The sequence below is a fragment of the Heliangelus exortis genome, chromosome 2 (assembly GCF_036169615.1).
Source record: "Heliangelus exortis chromosome 2, bHelExo1.hap1, whole genome shotgun sequence".
NCBI lineage: Eukaryota > Metazoa > Chordata > Aves > Apodiformes > Trochilidae > Heliangelus > Heliangelus exortis.
In genome coordinates this window covers 109,350,322-109,375,548 of record NC_092423.1, presented here as the reverse complement: position 1 = coordinate 109,375,548, position 25,227 = coordinate 109,350,322, and the positions used below count along the sequence as shown (strand labels likewise).

The 25,227-nt window shown below is 42.4% G+C and overlaps 2 protein-coding genes across 2 annotated transcripts in view; one reads left to right on the top strand and one right to left on the bottom strand.

Annotated features, from left to right (window-relative positions):
* Nucleotides 1-9,117: 9,117 nt before the first annotated feature.
* On the bottom strand, nucleotides 9,118-20,955 carry MCM4 (minichromosome maintenance complex component 4). Its single transcript, XM_071737509.1, has 16 exons — nucleotides 20,685-20,955; nucleotides 20,304-20,462; nucleotides 18,299-18,462; nucleotides 18,110-18,208; nucleotides 17,889-17,984; nucleotides 17,706-17,801; nucleotides 17,124-17,262; nucleotides 16,458-16,678; nucleotides 15,827-15,947; nucleotides 14,194-14,453; nucleotides 13,116-13,481; nucleotides 12,644-12,771; nucleotides 11,560-11,767; nucleotides 10,304-10,532; nucleotides 10,058-10,191; nucleotides 9,118-9,696 (listed from the first exon to the last, which is right to left on the bottom strand). Exons 1-16 carry the CDS (start codon nucleotides 20,752-20,754, stop codon nucleotides 9,604-9,606), a joined length of 2,583 nt encoding a protein of 860 aa, XP_071593610.1. The 5' UTR covers nucleotides 20,755-20,955; the 3' UTR covers nucleotides 9,118-9,603.
* Nucleotides 20,956-21,842: 887 nt separating this feature from the next.
* PRKDC (protein kinase, DNA-activated, catalytic subunit) overlaps nucleotides 21,843-25,227 on the top strand; it is an 83,827-nt gene continuing 80,442 nt past the window's right edge. The window contains exons 1-5 of the mRNA XM_071737504.1: nucleotides 21,843-22,042; nucleotides 22,664-22,740; nucleotides 22,850-22,942; nucleotides 23,766-23,840; nucleotides 24,782-24,890. Of these exons, the coding sequence (XP_071593605.1) occupies nucleotides 21,901-22,042; nucleotides 22,664-22,740; nucleotides 22,850-22,942; nucleotides 23,766-23,840; nucleotides 24,782-24,890 (496 nt within the window). The 5' untranslated portion in view covers nucleotides 21,843-21,900. The remainder of the gene's footprint in view (nucleotides 22,043-22,663; nucleotides 22,741-22,849; nucleotides 22,943-23,765; nucleotides 23,841-24,781; nucleotides 24,891-25,227) is intronic.

The window sequence follows — 25,227 nt, the reverse complement described above, 5'->3', positions numbered from 1 at the left end:
GTGTTTTGTGACGCAGCAAGAGGTACTCTTAGGAGTAGGAGCTAACAAAACAAAGCACGTAAAACCATTTTGGTATAATGTTGTAATATATGTGTGCTTGTGAATTCACCTTAAATAATTACAAAGTGTTTGCTAACTCAGCTTTGAGAGTACTAATAATGTATCTGTCTTCAGCATTGTGAAATATGCAAACATATGAGTTTGTTAGAATGAAATATAACCGTTCTTCGTGTAACTACAAGGCTTAGGGGAACAAGAAACACGACATCCACAGTTTCTGTACCTTGAAAAGGCTACGATGTGTATTCTGTTGTGCTAATCTAAGCTGATTCTGCTGCTAAACAGGTAGCGTGAAAATTTAAGGTGGTTTTACTGCTGACTGCAGAGTGTTGCACAGGAAAGAGAGAAGAAGCTCATGTGCGAAATCGAAGGCTAACAAGAGGGGAAACTGAGGCAGACCCTGACTTCATCCAACGACCAGCAGATGGGGGTCAAAAAGACCCTGACACATAAAGTGGGCATGTGCCTTTGAAGGCCCACCTCATCCAAGAACTAATAAACGTTATCCGGCCTATTCCTAGAATAGTCATGAATATGTATTAGAATAGATATGAATACGTATTAAGGTGTGTAATATACACTAAAAGATTAAACTGTATGGTGTGTGTATAAGTGGAGTGGAGACTCCCCATGCACCCAGCGCTGTTTTGCTTACTGAAATAAGGTCATAAATACCGATGCAGTGAGCCATATTGTTGTGGGCTGGAAGCTCAGCTCATTCAATGGACATTATACACCCATATACACAGGCGGGCTCAATTCTCTCTGGCTTTAAATTGCAGATCTGGTGATGTGCAATTATGTTCTTGGTTACAATTATAGCATTTGCATTCTCCTGGTTTAGGTCTGGAGTGGATGCTGATGGAAAAAATAGGCAACCAGAAAGTACTCCTGACCAAGGACTAGAATCAGGAAGAAAATTCTCCCTGGCTGCCAGTTCAAAAAGCTTGTGCAAAATATTTCTTCACTGGGTGAGAAATGCCACACTCTGAGGAGTCTGTTGAGTACATTTCAGTACTACAGCATTGGGCTGTATAGAAGAATATGACAATAAAAAATATTTTGAAGGAAAGTTTATCAGCTTTATTTTATTTTATTTTGTTTTATCTGTTGTCTGAGGTACTCAGAACTACCGATGATGAATGCTCTAAGCTTTTTAGTATAGTTAAGAATTATACAGGTTACAGCTCACAAGCCATGGAAAAACTTACACCAGGTCTCTAATGAAGTTAATCTCTAAAATTTAGGAAGGGTACAAACCTCCTCTACTTCCTAACATTTCTTTTAAAGGTCATCAGAGACATTCTCTAATCCATCTTCCACATATGAAAGTTTAGTAGCTTCCTACACCTAGTTCTTTGTGTTTTTAAGAGTATAGATATCATTATTCCTAGTTGTTTTCAATAAGCAAGGCTAGGAAAAGTTTTTCACTCTTGCTTCAGAGCTAGGGGAGCCCTTGATTACTAGAAGAAACAGTTTTTATGATAACAGTTAAGAAATAGTTTGAACATAAAACGGCATAAAAATGTGGGGGTTTAATCACATTTATAAAAAGAAACAATTTACCCTGCAGATAAAGCAGCAAAAGTAAAAAAAATAATAGTAATAGTAGTAGTAGTAGTAATAGTAGCAAAAATCTTCAAAACAAATTATGCAGGCATTACAGCAGTTTCCTGATAAGAGTTTCACTCACAAAATACAGTAATTGGAAATTCTACGTGTCATTAGAAAAAGAGCTCAAATTTAGGCAAAAGCAATTGGAAATTGCTCCTACTCAGTTGAAAGGCAGGACATGAGCAGGAGTCACTGAACAGACCAAATTAAATATTTTCCAAAAATTCAGGGCAAGGTGAGGAGAATGCTTTAGGGATCCACAAAGTAATTAGTAAGCCTTCTGCTCAGATTTTAGGACTTTCAAAATACTTTTCATAGTAGCAAATTCCAAATCAATGTCAAGCCCAGAGATGCTCAGCAAAACAGGAGTTTGGTTGCGCTTACTGTATAGACAAATTGTACTCTCAAAATCCTACAACACTCAGTTAAACAGATTTTTGGTTTTGAGGGTTAAAGAGTATGAGCTGGTGCCAGGCTGCCTGGAAACATAATTGTAACAAGGCCATGCAAACTGGCAATTGGATCACAGCCTCTATATTGACTGTTAGTTTACCCCTAACAGTTTAGATTACGTGGTCTTGCCAAACCAGAAAAAAATATAAAAATGCTTACTTTAACTCCATATTGCTCTATCCAGACAGCATTACATAGTCACTCTAATTAGGAAAATAGATAAATAGAGTGCAAAAGTGGGACAGAATTACTTGCCTGACCAGCTACTATTTGACATACAGTCTTCTGTGCACTTAACTTCTTTTACTGAGATGACTGGGCCTTCTAGGAAGAGAAAATGGCTATTCCAGGATGACAGCAAAATGACTGAAATTTGGTGGAGCTGTCTGGAAGGAAGATGTTTCTAAATTAGAAGTTTATATCTGTTAATGAAGCACTTAACAGAATAGCGTATGGCTTGGAATGAGCCACACTCCAACCAAATCTGTGCTTGCTGAGGAATGAAGTACCAGCTTTAAACCCAGGGAGTGGTAGCAAATGACACATTTTGGACTATCTGGCATTGGTTCCCCACCCAGGGCAACTGCTGATCACATTCTGTGCTAGGGAAACAGAAAAGTAGCATTCTCTTTTATTTCACAAACAGCTTCTTTTTATAGTGTTAGACAAGACTTTAGACCACATCAACTATGGTCTCTCAAAGTAACTTATTAGAAATATTTTTATGCCTTTTGTAGAATGTATGGATGACTCATGCCTTTCACCCACGTTTTTTCTGATAAGAATTTGAAGTTTCTGTCAGAAGTGCTTTCCCCTGGTTGCATTTGCAGTCTTTAAATGAGCTTAATTATAACTATTAACAGCATCACGTAAATGCAGTGGTAAATTATGATCTAGTTTGAGACTACTACATAAAGTAAGGAAAATATACTCTGTTTAAGCAAATTACTCATGTTCCTTTTGCTTTGTGTACACTTCAAATTAGCATATAGATGGTTGAGATCTTTTCATCACATTTTTTTTTCAACCAAGACTGTTTGCAAGCATTTTCATTCTATCTGCCTAATTACAGTGGCACTTTTAGTCCTCGCTTGTTTAAAAATGAAAAAGAAACCAAAACACCACAAAACAACCCAAAAAGTAACACAGCAGACTGGAAAAAAATCTCTTACCAGCTACTACATAGAGGTTTTAAGAGCCACCTAGTGGAATTATTCTGCAAGTAAGCCTCTAAGCACTAAAAATAATTCCAAATAAGCCTTCTACTTTAAAAACAAACAACTCCCCCTCAAAAATACCAAAGCAAAGCAAAACAAAGGCAAACCCAAAACCAGCAAAAGAACTAGACGGTGATGGTGAATTGATTATCTTAAATAAAATCTGGTTTACACACAACATTTTCTTCCTTTTCCTAGAACACTTGATTTTATGACTTGGAAATTCAATATATATTTAGCATTTTCAAGTAGACGAAGAGCCCAGTTCCTGCTTTATAGTAATAGTTTCCATACTAAAAGGCAATTTTACTTTGAGGAATGTTGCTGGTATAAGTAGATGCATCACTATTTGAGTTTATTGTATAAATTTTTAAAAAACATCAATTTTCTGCAACTCAAAAACATATTTGAGAAACCATGCATGACAAGAAGAGGTACCAAGTAGTTAGAAAGGGTAATTTTGTTATAGCTGTGAGAGTAGAAAAACAGGAGAGAAAGATTTGTGAACTTTGTGTGCCTTAATGACAGAGACATGTAAAATGGAAAAATCACACAAGTGATGCTTCCAAGAAGTAAAAGCTTAGAACTTTGTCAGTCGCACATAGAAGGCAGGTATCAACTGTGAAATAAAGGCCTGTTGCAGTGAAGGAAAGAAGAGGTCAGGAGATGGTAGTTTTCTAAGCAAACTACGTAACTATTAACATGGCAAATAGGAAAATAAGGTCCTGTAAGACAAGTGTCACTAGAGAATTTATAATTCTGCTATATAAGGGAGTTTGGAATTTTGTCTTACAGACTGCTTTTAAAGGATAGTGTCAAGTTCCTGGATTACAGCTTACCTGTATCTCACTTTTAAACCTTGGGTAAGGGAACCTAGACTTCCTCTACAGAAAGCACAACATGAACTATATCCTTCCAGTCCATAAATGCCAAGATGAGGTGATAGCTACTTGTTTAACAAAAAATATAAGGGTGTGTCTTAACCGGGTCCTTCTAACATGGACTGTATTTTTAGCTTTAGGATAGACTGAGTTCCTTCATTGTAGTAAAAAGTACTGTAGTAAAAAGCAAATTACTGAAAATTCAGCTGCAGCTACACTGTATCTTGATCATCTAAAATACAGTGGCAAGAAAAATTCTCTTACACAGAAATGTTGAGAGAGCTGGGATTGTTTAGCCTGGAGAGGAGAAGACTGAGACCTTATCAATACGTATAAATACCTAAAGGGCAAGTGTAAGAAGGATGAAACCAGACTTTTGCAGTAGTGCCCAGCAACAGGATGTTGTTGTAGATGCATTTGAGCTGTGCTAGTGGCCCTGACATATTTTTTTAGGCGGTGGAGAAGCCCTAATTCCCACCTGACTGCATTCAGACACTTCCATAGTTACCAACTAACCCTCATGTCTTTGCTTCTGCATGGATCACCATCCCCCTCCTCCATTGAGACAGCAGATTAAGACCTTACTAGCACATTTACCCACAAGCACTGGCATGCTGCTCCCAGGCTCCTCTCTAATAGCCCTGGTTTCATCTCCATCCCACTTCAAATCTAGCTTAAAGTTCTTTCTTGGAGCACTGCTAACTTGTGTCCCTGGATCCTTCTTCCCCTCCAAGATAGGCTTCTGTCTGTTGCAAGCAGGCCTGGTGTCCTGTAAATCAACCTGTGATCAAAGAAACCTAAGTCCTGCAGGTAACAGTAGTTTTGGAGTCAGGAGTTAATCTGTTGATTTTTCCTGTGTCTACCTTCATTGATCCCTGCAACTAATGGGATAAAGGAGAACACTTCCTGTGCTCCTAATCCTTTAACCAGCTGTCCCAGGACCCTGAAGTCTCTCTTCATCACGCTTGGACTTTCTTCTGGTCAGCAGTGGTGAGGTAGCAACACTATCAGTAACAGACAGCAATTTCAGGGCTAAACTAGGGTAGGGAGTTTTCTCTACATATCTGTAGTCCTGGTCCCAGAGAGGGAGCTGACTTCCCTAAGAAGTGTATCTGTCCTGCTCATACAGCCTTCCACTTTCTTTAGAAGCAAGTACTTCACCTGTGACAAGGACACATCTTTTTCTTTATCAAAAGTTGTACTGATGCAAAAGATAGTCTGACTTCGCCTTGGTGCTTTCTCCAAGTTATGTGATCCATCAGCTTTATCGCTATTCAGTTCCCTGTGCAGAGCATCTTCCCTATTTTGCTAGATCACCTGGAGAGGTGGAGCAGTTACTGGTGGGACACACCCAGCAAGCCTCTTGCACCAGGCAGGAACTTTTTGCCATTGCTTCCTACAGTCTCGCTCACCACATTCAGCCAGGTGGAGAGAGGACAGGGAGCACTCTGTCACAAGCCTTGCCTGACAGTTTCAGCCTGTTTCCAAGGAGCTAACTCATTGCAAAAGTGGTCTGTCTCACACTCCTCCGTGGCCCTTAGCCTAACTCACCTCTTCCCCAAGCTACTTAGCTGCACCTCCCACAGGTGTGCTCATTGCAGCCATCACACGCTATCAACACAGCAGGGCACTCCCTACAGCCTGACACCTGGCTGGCAGCATCCTCCAACCGGGACGCTGCATCAGCCCTGGTGGGTGCAGAGTTTAGGGACACTACAGCTTCCAGCTGGGTGGACAACACCGCTCCCCAGCACCACTGCACCCGCACCACCGCCCTCCCAGTGCTAAATGTTCTGCTCTGTTCGCCGCACTCCCCGGAGCAGCTTTTAGTGAGGGTGGTGCTGCCGGGGTGCTGGCACCCACTAGCTGCTCCCCAGCATCTAAACGCCCCCAAAAAACACCCTCTCATCCATCCTTCCCGCCGCCATCCCTTTCTCCACCACACACATACCTCTCCCAGACCTCCTCTCTTCGTTGAGGGACCGCAGGGACTCTTAGGACTCCCTTCCATCTGGTACCGGGCGTGCAGATTCCGCCCACGCCGCCTCAGCAGCCCGCACAGGCTGCCAGTCCCTTGGCACCCGGTAGCTGCTTTCCTGGCATCGAGACGCCCCAAAAAGCACCCTCTCACCCGCCCTTCCCGCTGTCATCCCTTTCCCCGGCACACACTTACCAGCCCCGGAGGCCCTCTCCATAGGAAAGGAGCTGGTCCTCTTGATGCATTGAGGGTAAGATGTTTCATCCTGGATGGTTGTAAAGGTCTGCCATGTAGATAGATGCTCATGTAGCCCAGATTTGGGCCAGTGAAGATCATCAAAGGAACCAGCAGGTGCATCAGGCTGCTAAGATTGCAGTGGTTCAGGTGGATTTGGACTGGCAAGACAAGGGTGACTTATTTACAGGTTTGTGGGCTCATGCCACCAAGGAAAAGCTGCAGCAGGCTTGTGATCAAGGGGTGTACTTGACCATGGACAGTTTCACACAGGTTATCCATGAATGTGAAACATGTACTGCAAGCCAAGCTATTCGAACCTCGCTGGTATAGAGGACGATAGTTGAAACAGAAATACAGGGAGGGCCTGGCAGGTGGATTATATCACACGCCTGCAAACCTGCCAGGACAAGAACCATGGGCTTACAGTGGTGGAAGCAAGGACTGGTTGGCTGTAAGCCTATCCCATGCTCATTGGCACTGCCCAAAACGCTGCCCTGGGCTTTGAAGTCTTGCAGCAACATGGCACTCCAGGAAGACTCGGGCAACAGAGTTATTTCTGAAGGAAACTCACAGGTACCTGGGACAAAAAGCATGGTATAGAGCATGTATATCACATTCCTTACATGCATCAGGAGACGCCATGAGGAGAGAGACAGCGGTGCTGGTGGTGAGCGCTGTGCCTTTGGAATTGTGATGGATTGGGATGGGGGTGATGAGAGGAGGCAGTGCAGGCCTCTGGCCTGAGCATGGCACTCACAGCAGAGGGAGCCGGAGACACAGGCTGTGTGCGGTGTGATGAGATGAGTGATCTGGTCAGGGAGGTGGTCGAACTGAGAAAGGCAGTAGAAAGGTTAAGAAGCATCAGATGGGAGAGCGAAAGAGATTGGTGGAGGAGCCATGCCGTATTTTCCAAGTGTCTCCCACATGCCCTGAAGCACAGGCAGGTAGAGGCTCCATGAGAAGTGGAGGATCACTTCCTGCCACCGGGCAGGAGGGAGCCTAAGGAACTGGAGGGAATGGAGACCAGCCCCTGCTTGGAGAGGCAAGCAAAACCTCTCCCCGCACCCCTGACTTTCCCAGCTGCCCTTGTGCAACAGGTATGGGGCTTTGGAGCTTGAGGGCCAGGAGACTGAGGGTGGAGATGAAGATCCATCCAGTGAGTCACACAGGGCTAATCACTCACCCCCACACCTTAGGATTTCTTCAACAAGAAAAAAAGAGGAAACTAATTGTAGTAGGTGACTCCCTTCTGAGGGGAACAGAGGGCCCCACTTATTTACCAGACTCATCCCACAGGCAAGTCTGCTGCCTCCCAGGGGCTTGGGTTAGAGATGTTAAAAGGGAGCTCTATCATCTGGTGCAGCCTTCTGATTATTACCCTCTGTTCGTTATCCAGGCTGGCAATGAGGAGGTTGCAGAGACAAGCCCAAAGGCAATTAAAAAGGACTTAAAGGCACTGGAGCAACTGGTTGAAGGATCAGGTGTGCAGGTGGTGTTTTCATCAATCCCACAAGTGGTAGGGAAAAATACTGAAAGAGGGAGGAAATCACACCTGATTAATGCGTGGCTCAGAGAATGGTGCCACCATTGGAATTTTGGGTTCTTTGATCACAGGGGATTTTATACAGCACTGGGTCTGCTGGCAAGAGATGGAGTAAATCTGTCTCAAAGAGGAAAAATGATCCTCCCATGAGTAGTCAGAGCTCATTGACAGGGCTTTAAACTAGGGTTGAAGTGGGATAAAGGGTTGAAGGGGATAAAACCAGGCTCACTCCAGGTGAGCCTACGGACAGCCATCAGTCTGTCATCTCAGTTGAGGTGACAGTGGCACTTCAAAATATTTAATACAACTCCGGAGAATGAGAAAGTTTTGTTTCCTTTGAAATATGCAATCCCTACACCTAATGTTGTCAGCACAGTCACTCAGCATCCCCATGATAAAGGTATTTATATAATTAGACAAAAAAATAAATGCGATTTACTTGGTTTTAATATCCAAATTTTTACATAAGATGACCATTAACAAGTAGGCACCAAAGTGTGATTATCCATTGTTCAGTACAACATAAATCTTGTTTTAAAAGAAATGTGCCTTGTCACGTATCCCATATAGATCTGAACAACCTAGGTAATTTTAAAATAAAGATAAAATTGTGATGATTAGTACATTGTACATTGGTCATTTTCATTCAGTCAACTAAAAGGAACTGTCTCCTCCTTAATGATAAATATCTGTTCTTTATCACTACTTTGAGCTCTCTATTCCTTACAAGAATTGATGTATTTTTAGTCATATCTTACTGTAAAATAGTAATTTTAAATCTAGCCTGTGAGTTTGGTGCATGAATGGAAAATATCTTCAGTATACAGAAGAACCGAGACCTTTTTCTTTTGAAAGGTTAAATTTCAGTATTCCTCCAGATGCATGACAGGACTTGGTTGAGCTAGCCCTTACTGCCTTCATAACACACTCACACTTCACAAGGGCAGCTGTAAATCTGACAGTAAATAAGCCATCACTTCTGCAAGCAGTTTGGTGCAGATGATTCATACTCTTGCTACAGCAAGACAGCAGGATGAAGTCTTTCCTCTTCATCCCTCACAGTCCTGCAGTTGCCCTGCCAGTAATAAGCAGCTGCCCTGCTCATTTTCACTTGAAATGAATACCAAAGAGCCATTTTAAATTCAGTAGCTTTATTTCAGATTATAGCAGTACTAATAATCAAACTGCATTTACTAGGAAGTGATTTAAGATGAATTTTTACAATTCAATTGGGAATACATGTTAGATTGTTAGCATGTTCTACAAAATCTCAAAAACACATAGCACTTGACATACTAGTCAAGCACTTGACATACATTTAGCTAAAATGTAAATATTTTTATTCAGATGAGGTTTTTCTGTGTCCTCAGTAATATCTTGTGCTGACAGAAGTGCCACTTAATTGTCACTTCTTGTCACAGTAAATGATAGCCCTAAACCTTAAAAATCCTGCAGACTGGCACTACTGAAAGGCAAAGTAAAGCCATGACAGCTGGCTTGCAAGGAGAGGCTATGCTTGTCATAGCAAATAAGGGTCCCAAATCTCATAGATCTTGCAGACTGACACTATCTTAAGGCAAAGTAAAAGCCGTGACAGTCAGCTCACAAGAAAAGCCAAACTCACAGCAGTCTAACAGTCTTCCCAGTCACAGTCAAGAAGTCATCATCAGCCAAGGCACGAAGAGCTTCTTCAAACATTTCCTTCGTAATAGCCTTAAAGAGAAGTAAATCAGGTAAACACAGGAAGTCGGGGGAATGCTGCAAAGAGTGTAAGAATGCCTTACTTCCTACCGGTTTTACCAAGTTTTTTTAAGGTATATTTTGTTCTTTTTGCAACTTGAAATCTGGCCTAGGACCCTGGAGCTGAATTTGGCTTATGTTCAGAAGCCAGAAAAAACTAAGCTACAGCGAAAATTTAATTCATTTGTATGTATTATAATTTGGTTTCTGGTCACATCAGCTGAATAAGTTCATGTCTCCCTTTATCTCCGTACTGTGATCTGACAACAAGATTGTTAATTCGGAAAAACACCACACTTTTAAAAATTAACAGAAATGTAAAACAGAAACTTACTGTATCAGACTGTGCTCGGAGATCATCAAAAAGCTGTTGGTACTTCAAAGCTGGTGCTTTACCCTTTGACTGGATAAGCTTCCTTAAAGCTTGAGCCAACTCCTCTTTCCGCTTGCGAGCTGTTGCACTCATTCCTTATGAAAGAAAACACCTTTTAGAATTCATCTAGGGATGACAGGCGAAGTTATAATTAAAAATTACAAAAGCCCAATAACATCCCCGCTTTAACACTAGGGAAGTGCAAACCTGTAGTAAGAATGGATATGTCCACAATTCCAGTCCTGGGATCAGTAGCAGATTGTTTCAGTGCTTCCCGATGAAGGCGTTTTGCTTCCTCTACATCAATGGTTTCAACTCTCTCAGAAAAGCGCACTTTAGCGTGGGCCTCCGCCAGTCGGATCAGAGACTCAAGCTGTCGAGGGTATGCAGAAACCATTCCCCTGCCACTACCAATCTTCCTCATGTCCACGTATGCCTGAAAAGGAGAGAATCATTATATATCTCAGTAGGTGTCCAGAGGAGAGCTGCTAAAATGATCAGAAGGCTGGAGCACCCCCCCTATGCGGATAGGCTGAGGAAGTTGGGGTTGTTCAGCCTGGAGAAGAGGAGGCTCCAAAGTGACCTTGTAGTGGCTTTCCAACATCTGAAGGAGGCCTACGAGAAAGCTGGGGTAGGGCTTTTTACATGGGGGTGTAGTGAGGGGTCAAAAAAATGGCTTAAAACTCAAAGAGGGGAGGTTTAGGTTGGACATTAGGAAGAAATTCTTTCCTGTGAGGGTGGTCAGATGCTGGCAAGGGCTGCTCAGGGAAGCTGTGGATATCCCCTCCCTGGAAGTGTTTAAGACCAGGCTGGATGGGGACCTTGAGCAATATGATCTAGGGGGAAGCATCTCTGCCCATGCAGAGGGGTTGGAACTAAATGGTCTTCAAGGTTCCTTCCAGCCCTAGCCATTCTATGATTCTATGAAATTCTGTTATTTTCGGAGTCGTCTTCACCCCTGCCCCTTATTTCACAATATGGGCAATTCTGGGAAGCCATTCCAAATACTGTATTTGTGTTCATGTACCTTCACAATTGTTCTGCAATGAATAACTGCATCACACAATTATTTTCCACTATAAAGCCATGATTAAGGCATGATTATAAAAGCCATTAAGCCATGATAACCAAGTTTTTCATCACCAAAAATGTCAGAGACTAGTCTTACATAGTAGTACTTGTGTCTGCAAAAATATTGTGTCTGCAAATATTTATTTTGTTTCAGAACAATGTTATACTTTTTATGTGATGGCACCAAATCAACACATTTGGAAGCTAAATATTACAGTCCAAAATTACTTCCATACTGATCCTTATTTCCTTTTAAATGCTGGTGATTTTTTGAGATTTTTTTTTTTGAAGGATCTTACAGAAAAGTTGTATGCATGTAGGAAGAGTACATATTAAAAGATTTTTGACAAGTCTCGAAAGACACTGAAAATTCTTAACAGCAACTCCTTTACCTCAATAAGGGCTTGGCTTGCTTCTTCACTTAACCTGGGATTTACATAACACCGAGCATATGCAATGTAATCCCTCAGTACTGCCATGTCCATGAATTCCTCCTCCATCCTTTCTTCACTTTGGTAGTACAGTGAAACCAAATGGCGAGCAAGGCGTCTGTCGTAAGCTTCATCACGTGGATCCAACATTAAGAAGATCAAGTCAAATCTGAATGGGGTAAGAATCCAGTGTTAGTATGTGTACTTTCTTGCCATTTAAAGTAGTTTGCTTTAGAGGTTTTCACTTTCCAGGTATGGGTAAGGGGTTATTTCACCATTAATTCCTACTCTGAGAAGGAACTGCTCTATTCAACTGAAAAAAAAACCAAACCCAACATTTCTAGAGTTCTCAAGTACAGAACAGCACAGTATATTTGCTTTAATCCTATGGACTTGAAACTTTGAACAGAGATACATTCTGTGAAATGCAGACTGCACATTCAAGGCTGATAGAACAGATACTATCAGACAACAAAAACTATCAGCAGTATACTTCAAATTTCCAGCTAGTGTGGGAACTCCTCTAATGATGCAGCACATTGTTTAATTGTCTATCAGAAGACACCAACTATTGTTTTAAGTCATCACCCTACGGGCACTGCTATCTCCCTGACAGGATTTTACAGAACACCACAGATCTTCATACTGTACCACCTCTATCACAAGTTCCCTGATCAGGGCTTCACACTACAGATTTTATGATGCTAAGAAAAACATCCCGACTTTTTGCTGAAGTTATCAATACTGAGAGCTTCAGAACAAATCTTTTTTTTGATTACAAAACAAAAAACCTCCAAACCCTGGCAACATAAAAGTAAATAAATCCTACAGATCTCACGACATCTTCAGTTCTAAGTCAATGTGGTAGTACTGAAAGGCAGCTCTCTACTCACAAAGGAGCTGTAAGAAGAGCATTTAAATGCTATGAAAGTTTTCCACTATGCTACAAAGAACACAATTACTTTGTTCTACTATATTTAATAATTTTCACAAGAGGAAGTATAACATCTCATAAAAATGAGACATGCAAGCAGAAGTTCAGTACCTTGACAACAGCGTATGAGGAAGCTGAATGTTTTCAATTGTAGTCTTTTTTGGATTCCACTGTGATTCTATAGGGTTAGCTGCTGCTAGGACAGATGTACGAGCATTCAATTGGCAAATAATTCCAGCCTGTCAAGATGAAATTGAAACCAGCTGAAACTACCTGCCACCAAAACTGCCTTTTTTCCCTCCACCTTAATGATATCACCAGTCTTACTAAATGGATTATGTAGTAAAAAAACTGCATTGCAAAAGCCTTTCAGGGTAGAGCAAGGACAAAAGCAACTAGAAGCACAAAAATTTGCAATTAAAGCTGTATTCTTCTGTAAATGAGTTGCTGCATAATCTAGGATCGATCCACTAGCAACAACAGAAAAGTATAATCCTTTCTTCTTCCAGTACCTTTTCAATTTCAGCAGCCTAGAATATACCATGCTTAGTGGAAAAAACCCTGGAATTGCACAGCTGCTTACCTTTGCAATGGAGAGAGTCTGCTGCTCCATTACTTCGTGTAGAACTGATCTTGTGCTTTCATTCATTTTATCAAACTCATCAATGCAGCAAATTCCATTGTCACTAAGTACTAGAGCACCCGTCTGAAGAACCAGTTGCCGTGTTTCTGGATCCTTCATCACATAAGCAGTAAGACCAACAGCACTTGAGCCTTTGCCAGAGGTATACTGGCCTCGAGGAACCAGGTTATACACATACTGGAGCATCTGAGATTTACTAGTACCGGGATCACCACAGAGAAGAATGTTGATCTCTGCACGAAAATTGCCTCTTCCTGTGTTAGTAAAATCCTTTCTTGATCCCCCAAAAAGCTGAAGCAGAATACCCTACAAAAACATTCTCTTTAAAAATCAAAGCATCACTTTGTGTAGTTAACAGAACAAAACCAACTGTTGAACAGAAACCTGCTAAAATTTAGATATGAAGAAAACACCTGAAACTGAAACTGCCTTTAAAAGGGGTTCATTCCTTATAGGCATCCTCAGTTCCAGTTAACTACAAAGATATGGTTAAACTTCTAGGTCCTACAAAGTCAACTTTAATTAAAGTTTCAAATCATGTTTGTTACAAATGTATTCCAAAACTTATCTAATCAAAATTTTGGTAACAAATTCTGCTGACAATAGGAAAACCAGAATAGACTATTGGTTTCCCTAAGGCTATGATTAATCTAGGACCAAAGTACTATTACCTCTTTTGTATCATTAGCAAGGTGCCATGTTGCCATGGTTGTCAGCTTTTTAGTCAAGACTGTTCAAAATATCATTTTATTTTCAGGGAAACTGCTTTACTGTGTTCACAACAAGATGAAGTTTAAGGACCATTATTTCATGGGTCCTTACCAACACTTCCTCCTTTATACTTCCAAAAGAAAGCGTATACTTGCAGCATTATTAAAAGAAAGTCACATTCTGATTTGAAGACTGCTCAAGATAGTTTTCTGAATTTTGAAACCTCAAATCACTTTTATAGCAAACAATAATTAAACATGTACCTGCATATAAACACATCTTACAAGAGCAATACAGATTTTTTCACCTTTTTGATATCCTCGTGCTCATAGATACTTGGGGCCAGCGCTGAAGAAAGTCTTTCATATATGTCTGCTTTCTTAGAAAGCTGTTTTAGCATTTCCACACGTTCCTCTGTAAATATTTTTTGCTCTGTTTCCTCATCAACACCGTGCAGGCGCTTTGCATCTGTCTTCCGATAGTGTATGACATCAATGTGGGTCTTGTACACAGATTTTACAGTGCTGACCCTTGGATTAACTCGAATTGGGACCGCCCTGTAGATACCTAAATACAATTTTTAATCACAGCATTAGATAGGAAGAAACATGACAATTCCAAGACCTGAAAATCTTATATGTTCCTTTGCAAAATAAATATTTTTTAAAAAGCCTAAATAACTTAGTCAGATTATTTACTGCTACAATTAGATCATGTAGAAGTCAGTGGAACTTATTTAAATCATCTAGATCCCATTTTTTGCTCGTACATTTTTTTAACATTCCTATCCCAAGTGTTCTCAACAAGACAAATGCTTAAGATTTTCTGGAGAAAATTACAGCTTGATGCTTTTAAATGTCCTAGTCTGATGTCTGAAGTCAGCATTTCCCTCCTTTTTAATTAAAAAGTTTAGGAATCAATTTCTAATGCATCTCTAGCAGAAAAGCACTTGTTTTAAAGCAAAGTGGTTTATAAATATGTGGTTACAGTATCACAGGACTTACTCTGTTACCACTCTGTTGACAGCAGACACAATTTAACATACTGTCTCTTCCTCACCCACTTTCTCAGAATGACCAAACTATCAAGGTTGTAAGGGACCCCTAGTCCAGTCATGGGTCCAAACTGGAGTAAACAAGAGCAAGTAGCTAAAGGCTGTGTCCAGTCAGGTATTTAATGTCTCTTAAGCATGCAGACTCCACACAGCCTCTCTAGGTACCGGTGCCCAGGCTTAATCACAAAAAATTTAAAAAGTTCTGACATTTAAATGGAATTTCCTGTATTTCAGTCTGTGCCCAGTCCCTGCCACTGGACACCACTAGGTGCACTCTGTCCCATGATCCAGGTCACCAATGAAGCTGTCCAGCAGTGTTTGCCCCACTATTGTCTCCAAGGATAGACCCATGGTGACCAACCTCCAGCTGGACTTTGTGCCACTCAGTGATCTTAATGCTTTGAACCCAGCAGTTACATCCATCTCACTGTCCACTTAATCTAACCCACACACCATCAGTTTTTCTCCAAGGATAGGAGATAGTGATGAAAGCCTTGCTAAAGTCAAGGTAAACATCAACCACTCCTCCAGTCACTTAACTGCAGAAGGCTGTTACCTGCTGTAAATCCATGCTGACTACTCAACACCTTCTTGTCCTTTGTATGGTTAGAAATAAGTTTCCACATTTACTGGCTCTACCACCTTTCTAGGGGTCAAGATGAGGTTGACTGGCCTGTAGTTTCCCTAGTCTCCTCCTGGACCTAGGAGTGACATTGTCTTTCTTCCATTATCTTAGCTAGTCACCATGACTCTTCAAGGATAAGTGCATGGCTTTGCAAAGAGAGTAGCCAGCTCCCTCAGCCACTGCAGTTGCATCTCATCAGATCCCTTTATACACAGTAAAACAGTGAAAAATAAAGTTACAAATACTCAAAGCAAGTTTTACCTGTGACATTAACTCTATCACCTGGCTGAACTTTATCAACAAGGTCATTATGAGCAAACAGTGCAACTGTATGCGGGGTCTGGCCAGCTGGCATATCTTCAGGGGACTCCTGCAGTTTGACCTAGCAAAAAAAATGTCAGTATTAGTTTCAAGAAAAGAGTTCTTCCACAGAACATACACTACAACCTTGCATCAGTATAGTCTTCAGCATCATTTTAAATCAGGGAAGCAGCCTAAGAAGAAAATATCCCCGCCACCTAAACAGCAAAATTGACTACTAATAAAAAGATCTGATGAAAACGTGAATTCTTCTGGTTGCTACTGGTATGGCTAAGTGCTATTAAATACAAGACTCATTTAGTCCAGACCAAACATATGGACATATGATACATAAAGAGGCTTCCATATGCAAACATTAAAACATGAACACACTTCATCCTTTTAATGGATTTCTTCTTGAGAGTAGACTTGCCCTTTCATTGTTTCAACCATTTTCATGTTCCAGAACACATTTTCCTTTCCAAAATACTCAGTTGCAAGATACAAAAGTTGATGCTATTGGCATTAGGGGCACTGGAGGAGCCAAAACTAGAAACTGCTTCATTTTCAGCCACTACCTAAGCCAACATACCATCTGTTTGTCAGAGAACATGGATCTGTTGTGGATCAGCGCCATGCTGTGCGTTGTGTTGCAGTTCTTGCATACTGATGGTTCAGCAATCCTGCCACGATCGATTTCTACTCTGGTGGTGAAAGCACAAACCTGGCATCTAAAGAATGCTTCCTGCATCTCAGGAATCAACTGAGAGCCTCTGATGACCATACCACTGATGGTGATAAGCTGATCAATATCTGTAAAATAGAGAGAATCATGTCATGACTTCATACTCTTAGAACTTCAAGTCATCTTCACTTTCATGTCACCTTAGTTTTTAGAAGGGAGGTAGACATTTGGTAAAGTACTAGTATTTTGTCTAAGATGAAGCAAAAATAAAGCATAAATGTGTAGTATAAACATTGTAACTCACAAGCTTATTTATACAAAAGAAAGACTCCTTCACATTTGCAGAACTAAGAACACAAGTAGCTGACACCAGGAAAGATTTCCTTTATGGATAGATCATTCTGCATTTCAGCTCTAAAGAGCTTGCTTCTGAAATAGGCTTATATAAATGAAAGACACTGGACTGAATGGACAACTACAGTTCTATATAGCCATCATGTAATTCTACGTTAAATTCAATACATTTATAGGAATCCTTAAGATTCTTTTCTTACATGGCAATCCAAAGTTTACCTTCAGGGTTTAGACTTCTCATATTCCTAGTCTTCAGTGCATTATATGGCCTCACTTGAATTTGATGTTCTAATATCGAATCAGGGTAACGCTCAAAAAAGATTTCATTGGCAGCCATGTCAAATGTTGGGATAACTTCCTATATAAAAACATTAAAAACAATTACGCTTACAAGTTCAGAAAAGTCAATAAAAATCGTGGAATTAAATATTTTGTATGAAGCATTTTTGTGCTGCTGATCAACCATCAGTCACTAAAGGTTATGCCAGTTGAGCATTTTCCTACATGACAGAAAACTTACTGTTTAGATCAGACTTACTCATTTGAGTATTGCACAAAAAAAAAAAAAAACGTACAAGACTCTGGACACTGCAGCTTACCAGGTAATTTGGCATGCATGAGGTACCCTGGTGTACTATGTACATGCAACTACTACGAAATGAGATATTTTATACTAAGTAAAATAAAGAAGCCACAAAAATTACACTGAACATACAAAGTACACGTTACATTTAAACAAACACACCAAAAGCCATAAATACAAAAGGGCCATTTGAAAGCCAGACAAGCACACTACTTCACCTGAGGATAGCAGATCAGTTGCCTGTAAAGATTTTCATCAAACGATCTTAGATGTTCACAATTTACATTCAGGAAAGGTTCCCCAACCATATTAATCTGCAAGGCATTTGAAAAAAAAAATCTTTAGCTCAATGGCACACAAGAATGAAAGAGAAAACTTAGATTTCACTGTGTTTTAAGTACCTCTTCAAGTCGTTGCATATAGCGTGGCTCATTCAGATCCAAGCCAACATCTTCATCATCTTTTCCTAATGGATCAATGAAATGCTGAAGAAATCTCTGAATGTCAGAGGTAACACAAAGACAGAAGGGGAAAGATGAAACTTAGTAGTGCAAACATCTATTTTGTATCAGATTCTACTAGCTTTTTGTTTAAAGGAGGAAAAATGAAGTCATTAACCTACCTGGAATTTTTCCTTGCATGAGGCTACATTAACATCTGTTCCCCAAATAACAAGCCTTTGTCCAAGAGACTGCTCGGTAGCAATAGGATCCTCAGCTGGCTGTGTGGAAACAGATTAAGCATATGTAGATGTGTGTACACTTGTTTAAAAAGAAGTTGTCAGGTACAAGATCTGAGAATATCTACCTACCCCATCTGAGTGTAAATCAACTTGTCTGGCTTTACGGACAGACCCCAGATCCGGCCTCTGCCTAACTGGAGTTCCTCGTACACCACTTCGTGGAGTACCCTCTACTCTGGAGCTGGGTGTGCCATAAGTCAGAGGTGAGCTGATATCGAAGTCAAGAGGAATAGCTATAAAAAAATAAAATAAAGTTTCATTATGATTATCAAGACATTTTATATTTAGAAGAGACTAAAATTCAGTCTCTGCATTTGTCTCATTGTTCTTTTAACTCTAGCACCATAGTGTCAGTAGCATCGGTCAATTCCAGTATTTTGTTAAAATAGAAGCAATAAAGATGTTGCAAGCATCAACCTACAGCTTCTCTTGGCATTAACATGCCTTATGAAAACTCCCAAGTGCTAGTACAGCTTTGCTAGAAAGCTTTAAGCAGTGACATATTTTAAAACTACATTGGTGTTTATGTATGTAAAGGCAAAACGTAGCACTTGAAAATAAATGCATTTTTCAGTATTTTTTGGGCAGTAAAACAAGTGACATGACAATTACCAGGTACTGCAATTAAAACTGAACCTATTAATTGACAGTAATAACAGCTGCTTATAGCAAACTAATTCTTTACTAGTATTTTTTTCTTTGTTATTATTAAATAGTAATTTTATTAGTTTATCTTATTCTACCTTATTCTCTCTAGAAATACATCAAAGCCTAAGGTATAACTGGGGTTGTTCAGACTGGAGCAGGCTCCTGGGAGACCTTATGGTGGCCTTCTAGTAGCTGAAAGGGCCCTACAGGAAATGTGGGGAGGGACATTTGTAAGTGAGTGTAATGATAAGACAAGGGGGAACAGTTTCAAACGGGAAGAAGGGAGATTTAAATTGTGTATTAGGAAGCTGAACATGAGCCAGCAGTGTGCACAGGTGGCCAAGAAGGCCAATGGCATCCCGGCCTGTACCAGGAACAGTGTGGCCAGCAGGTCCAAGGAAGTGATTCTGCCCCTGTACTCAGCCCTGGTGAGGCCACACCTCGAGTCCTGTGTCCAGTTCTGGGCCCCTAAGCTCAGGAAGGATATTGAGGTCCTGGAGCAGGTCCAAAGAAGGGCAACCAGGCTGGTGAAGGGACTCAAGCACAGATCCTATGAGGAGAGGCTGAGGGAGCTGGGGCTGTTCAGCCTGGAGAAGAGGAGGCTCAGAGGAGACCTCATCACTCTCTACAACTCCCTGAAAGGAGGGGGTAGCCAAGTGTGGGTTGGTCTCTTTTCTTTCCCAGGCAACTCTCAGCAAGACAAGAGGGTATGGTCTCAAGTTGTGCTGGGGGAGGTTTAGGTTGGACATTAGAAAGAATTTCTTTACTGAGATGGCGATCATGCATTGGAATGGGCTGCCCTGGGAAGTAGTGGATTCTCCATCCCTGGAGATATTTAAAAAGAGCCTGGATGTGGCACTCAGTGCCATGGTCTGGTAACTGCAGCGGTAGTGGATCAAGGGTTGGACTTGATGATCTCTGAGGTCCCTTCCAACCCAGCCAATTCTATGATTCTATGAAATTCTCTCCTGTGAGAGTGGTGAAACACCGGAACAGGTTGCCTAGAGAAGATGTGCAGGCCTCATACCTGGAAGTGTTTGAGGCCAGCGTGGATGGGGGTTTGAGCAACCTGGTCTACTGGAAGGTGTCCCTGCCCATGACAGAGAGGATGGAACTAGGTAATCTTTAAGTTCCTTTCCAACACAAAGTATTCAGTGATTCTATAATCCCTGATACATATTGTCACAGTAAGTTGAACCAGCAACAGCAGATCTGCAGCCCTGACACCTACTCCATTCCTGTTCTGCTGACTATCATAAGCACAAATGAGAAGCCTAAGACAACACTCTTTTTCTTGAGAGCAAACTCTTTTTTCCCTAGAGCATTTTTCAGCCGGACCCATTCCACTGAATGCTCGCCCCACAGCGGTACCGGCAGCCCCCCGGGGGGGCATTACCGCAACGGGGTCTGCCCGGACCCGGCCTACCGGAGTGGGGGAACTGCGGGGGGCTGGAGAAGAGCGCGTCGGCAGCCCCGGGGCTCTGCGCGTCGGCGGGCGGAGAGGTAGGCATGGGCTGCAGCTCTCCGGTGGAGGTGGAGTCGTCGGTCCTCCGCTTCTGCGAAGGAGGAGAGCGAGCATCTTGTGCTGAAAGACACAAGCAAACAGCGCTTAAACCACCACCGCAGGAGGAGGACCACGGCGCAGAGGGCAGGAGCAAACCCCCGGGGGCAGAGAGGCGGCCCGGCAGCTAGCAGAGCCCGCCATGCAGCCGGCACTCGTCTGCTCCCAGCCGGGGATCCGCTGGCCCTGGCTACAGCTATAGCCTCAGCCGCCCCCCTCCCTACCCAGCCCCTTCCCTACACTCACGAGTCGGGGGGTTGCTGCCCCGGCCGCGCTTGCCGCCGCGGCGGCTGGGGGTGGAGGCGGGCGAGGACATGTTTGTGCTCCAGCTCCCGCGGCGGTCCTACAGGCGGGGCAGGGGAGGCGAGAGGAACGCGGGCTGCGGGCACTCCACCACCGGGGTGGGGGTCTTGTCCACTACCCACGCAGGCCGAGCGTGGGGTTGCTGGGAGAGGTGAGGAGGGACTGGGGGGATCAACACCGGGAAATTCCGCGCCAAAGCACTCGCCTGCGCGCGCTCTCGCGGACTTTCTGGCCAATGGCTGCGCGCGACGGCAAGGGGAGCGTCCAACGCGGGCACAAAGGGGAGACGGGGGAAGAAGGAAGAGAGGAAGGAGTTTTCCCCCTCACCCTTCCCTACCCCTGAGGTGAGGATTACGCACTGTTTGATCTGCGGCTGAAGTGGGCTGCAGAGTGCTCCTTGTGCTACGGGTCGGAGGCTGCCCTCAGCAATGCTGCGTCGCCTCCCCTCCCCCCCAGCCCAGAGTGGAACCGCCCGCATAGGACTGAATTTCGCGGCAAAACTGTCCTGCGGTCGGGTAGGGAGGCGTGGGAGGGGGCCGGAACAGCCCATTCTCCGCGCGGAGAGGGGGAGCTACTGCTGTACCCGAGTGTTGAACCTGCCCTGCGGCCAGAGGCGCAAAGATGCCCCCAAACCTCCTTCCGCTCGGAATGGTCTCCTTAAAGGGGGTTGAAAAGAGCTGGGGCTCGGTCTGTTCAATGAAGTTACAAGTGACAAGAGATAATGGCCTCAAGCTGCCGCGCCAGAGGTTTAGAGGTTAGGAAGAACTTCTTCACCGACAGAGTTATCAGTTACTGGAACTGCTCTGGGCAGCGACGGAATCACCATCCCTGGAGCCATGTAGAGCCGTATAGACACAGTACTTAGGGATATGGCTTAGTTAAGGACCTATCAGTGTTAATGGTTGGACTCAATGATGCTGAAGGTCTTTTCCAATCAATGTGTCTGTGTCTGATGCTGTGTCTGGTCTCGGTCTACCAGCGTTTTTCCTGCCTCCGAGCGCACCACCCCCAACCCCTCGGCGTGCTTCTCGTGTCGTTTCCCCGACCCAACCCCTCTGCCTGTATTGGATCCGGCCGGGGGCGGGTCCTTCCCGCCGCTTCCGCACCCCCCGCCCCCGGGGTCCGTTCCCCGCTGCCGGCGCCGTGGGTTTGGGTCGGCATGGCGGGTGTCCAGCAGTGCCTGCTCCAGCTCCACAGCTGCCTGCAGCACGGCGATGCCGCCAGCGCAGCCCTGCACGGCTACAGCCTGCTCCGCAGCCTGGGGGAGACCTGCCTCACCACCCCGACCGGCACCGCGCAGGGTGCGCCTCGGGCCCAACCCAGCCCATCCCGGCCCGGCCGCGGTGGGGGGGGGGGTGGGGATGCTGGGGACTGTGGGGGGGGCTGTGAGGCCTCAGGTGCTCTGGGCGAGTGTCTGTAAAACATCGGCTGCTTGGCTTGGGGAGGGATGGTTAATGGTGGGGGGCACAGACAGCAGCAGGTAGCTGGTCCTGCGGAGCAGCTCTGCCCGCCCTCTGTTCTTAACACGACCCTTGGGGCTTTTTTTTTTTTGGGGGGGGGGGGGTGCTGGCCTAATATAAAAGATTGATTTTGGGGTGGGGATGATCTGTTGCCCCAAATAATCATTTCGTTTGATGGTAAAAACACTCCGCTGTCCGCCCCCTCTTCTCCGGGTTGGCGTTCCCTCCGTCCTGAGCAGCCCTGGTAGCCCCAGCCTGGGGGCAGAGGCACAGGGCTCGGGTCCCCGGGGAGGCCAGAAGCATCGGGATTTAAGTTGTGTTTTTTTTCGGTGGACAAGCATCAGTCCCACCCAAGGGATGGGTGTTCTTCTGTTCGGGTGTTCCTCTGCACCAGGGGAAGGATGGGCTGGGCAGCATCCAGAAAGAAACCACTCGCCTGATGGCTTATTTGCGTCCCCACAGCACTGCACCTGTCTCTGGTGTTTTCCCAAGAGCATGGCTTGCTTGTCTTTATCTACAGGTCCCTTGGCATTGAGGAGGTAAGTTGGTAAACGTTAATTTTTAAAGAAATGTTGAGACAGTGCTATAGGAACAGCACGTTCCATCGCACATGTTAAAACTAAATTATTTCCTTTTTTAACTTCTCAGTTTCGAGATTGCAGAGAAGAAGCATTGAAATTTCTTTGTGTCTTTATGGAAAAAGTTGGTGACAATGTTCATCCTTATGCCTGTAATATTAAGGTGGGTAAAGGACAATTATTTCCTAAACTTCACCAAATGGTTGAAACAATTCTTGTGGATAACATAACATAACATAACATAACATAAGAATCCTTTACCCTGTCTTCCTTACCCATCTGCAGTGTTTTTGTTAGAACTGAAATAACTGATTGGTATAAGGTATAACTAATACAACAGAGAAACATGGAATTTTCTTCAACTACAAAATTAAGTTTACATATCAATCTTAAAAAAAAATAGTTATTCATACAGAAAATACTAGGTATATATTTTAATTTATACAGAGTAAATTCATAGTTTTAACTGTAGCATTTTAAATGCATCCATAGGTGATGGGTAATTTTAAATACTGATTTTTAAAATTTCTCCTGAAAAGTTGTTTCTCTTTTCAGTATATACAGCCAGTGGTGGAAACTGTGTTTTTAAAAATGAGATTCCTTGAGTCTAGATTGCTGAATGAATCTGCTTTGTATATAAATTGCACTTACCATGACACTTTCAAATTTCAAATTAGTAGCTACATATTGTGAAGAATGATAGCGTAGAGGTGGAAAATTTGCTATCTTTTCCTTTTATTCCAGAAATTGTACTTTTTTTGCTTGAGCCAAGATTTCTTGTCAGAAAGTGCTACAGTGTTGCATTGTACAATGCTACATTGCTACAATGGTGCCCCTTTCAGGACCAGATATTTTATTGTTTTAGTCTTTTTAAAAACCTTAAACTTGCTAGGAAGAGATACTTTAAATAGGTAGTAAAATGCACTGTTACCTTTTAATTTCCTTCTTTACTCACCAGTATAATTTCTGTTTTCTTTCCAATCTAGCAAACTTGTATTAGCGTTTATACGAAAGAGAGGGCAGCAAAATGTAGAACACCAGCTCTGGAACTTCTGATTAAGGTAAAGCACATTTTATACATCTTGTTTCTAGAAAAAAGTAGAAAATCTCTTGTATTACTGGAATTGTGCTCTATTGTGACAAAAATCTGTACTATACTGTGGCAAAATAATATTGATAGTTTAGTATTTAGATGTTAGTAAGAGATATGTGTTGACAACAGGTTGGCCTTGATATTCCTCCAAAAAGTTGCTTCGATGTGATCATGTCATTCCTTCATCTGCTAGAGCAAGATGCAATTGCTTTGGAGGCAGTTGCAGATCTTTTTCCCAGTTTATTATGGTTCTTTAAGAATAAATTTTGTATTTTTGTTGTGTTCTTACTTTAAAATATTAAGATTATATAATAATACATAAAATATAATACTTTAGATAAACTGTGTAAAAGGTGTGAAGGAGGAGAAGGGCTTTTTTCCCTGAGTTTTATTCCCTTATGACATTAATTTCATAATGTGCTTCTTTAGAATGCATTAGGTCATGATTTTGCAAATACTTTTGTACCTACTTGTTTATGAGAAATAAAACTCCCCTCTGCGTATATTTGAGTTAGGTTTTTTTGTGAGTTAGGTTGGCTTTATAACAATAGGAGAAATACACTATACGTGATAAAGGCTACTTCAGACTTGCTAGGCCTGTGATCTCATGGGGTGTTCATGGATATATAAATTATCCTGTGTAGATGATCTATATAATATATATGTTAAAACCTAAAAATTTTTGTACGTACATAAATATGAATGCAGATTTGTTGTTAATGTAGATATCATGCCAAAATTCTTTTCTGGACCAGTCACCTCAAATTTTGTCCATTAAATAGCATACTGAAGTTAAGCTAAAGTTACACATAGGAATGGTGATTTTACTTGAACCAAGTAGGATGGTAGTAGCATAGTGGTGTTAATGATTTTCCTAAATTTTCTTTCTTTTTTTTAAATCTGTCCTAGTTGCTTCAAAGTTTACGACGTTCCTGTCTGATGGAAGAAATGAAAGTTGGGGATATATTTAATAAATTTTATGGGGAACTTGCCACAAAAAGTAGAATTGCTGATACAGGTAGGCTTTATTTTTTCTGTCACTGTCTTTTTTTTGTTTGTTTTTTTTGTTTGGTTTTTTTTTAACCACGCAGTTTTTGTTTGCTTATACCCATGGAAATGTCTAATTGTTATTCCCATGACAAGTGGGTTTAAAAATGGTAGCTGTTGTGGTTTAGAGCTAGTCAAGTTTGTTCAGGGCTTCTGATCCTGATCATGCAATTAGCTGTTTCTTATCAGACCTGTATATATATGTATAAGCTTACACATGGGAGACATAACATTATTGAACTTATTAGGGGCAGTTCATACGCAATTTGAGCATAGGCCTGGTCTAGGATTCACAGTATAACAGCATA

Excerpts from the sequence above, each read along its gene's own strand:
- MCM4 (XM_071737509.1), bottom strand. The coding sequence starts at position 20,754 with ATGTCCTCGCCCGCCTCCACCCCCAGCCGCCGCGGCGGCAAGCGCGGC. Across the intron at positions 18,209-18,298 it reads TTGATTTACACTCAGATGGG|CCAGCTGAGGATCCTATTGC; the intron begins GTAGGTAGATAT and ends GTTTCCACACAG. Across the intron at positions 9,697-10,057 it reads TCCGAGCACAGTCTGATACA|GCTATTACGAAGGAAATGTT; the intron begins GTAAGTTTCTGT and ends CTTCTCTTTAAG.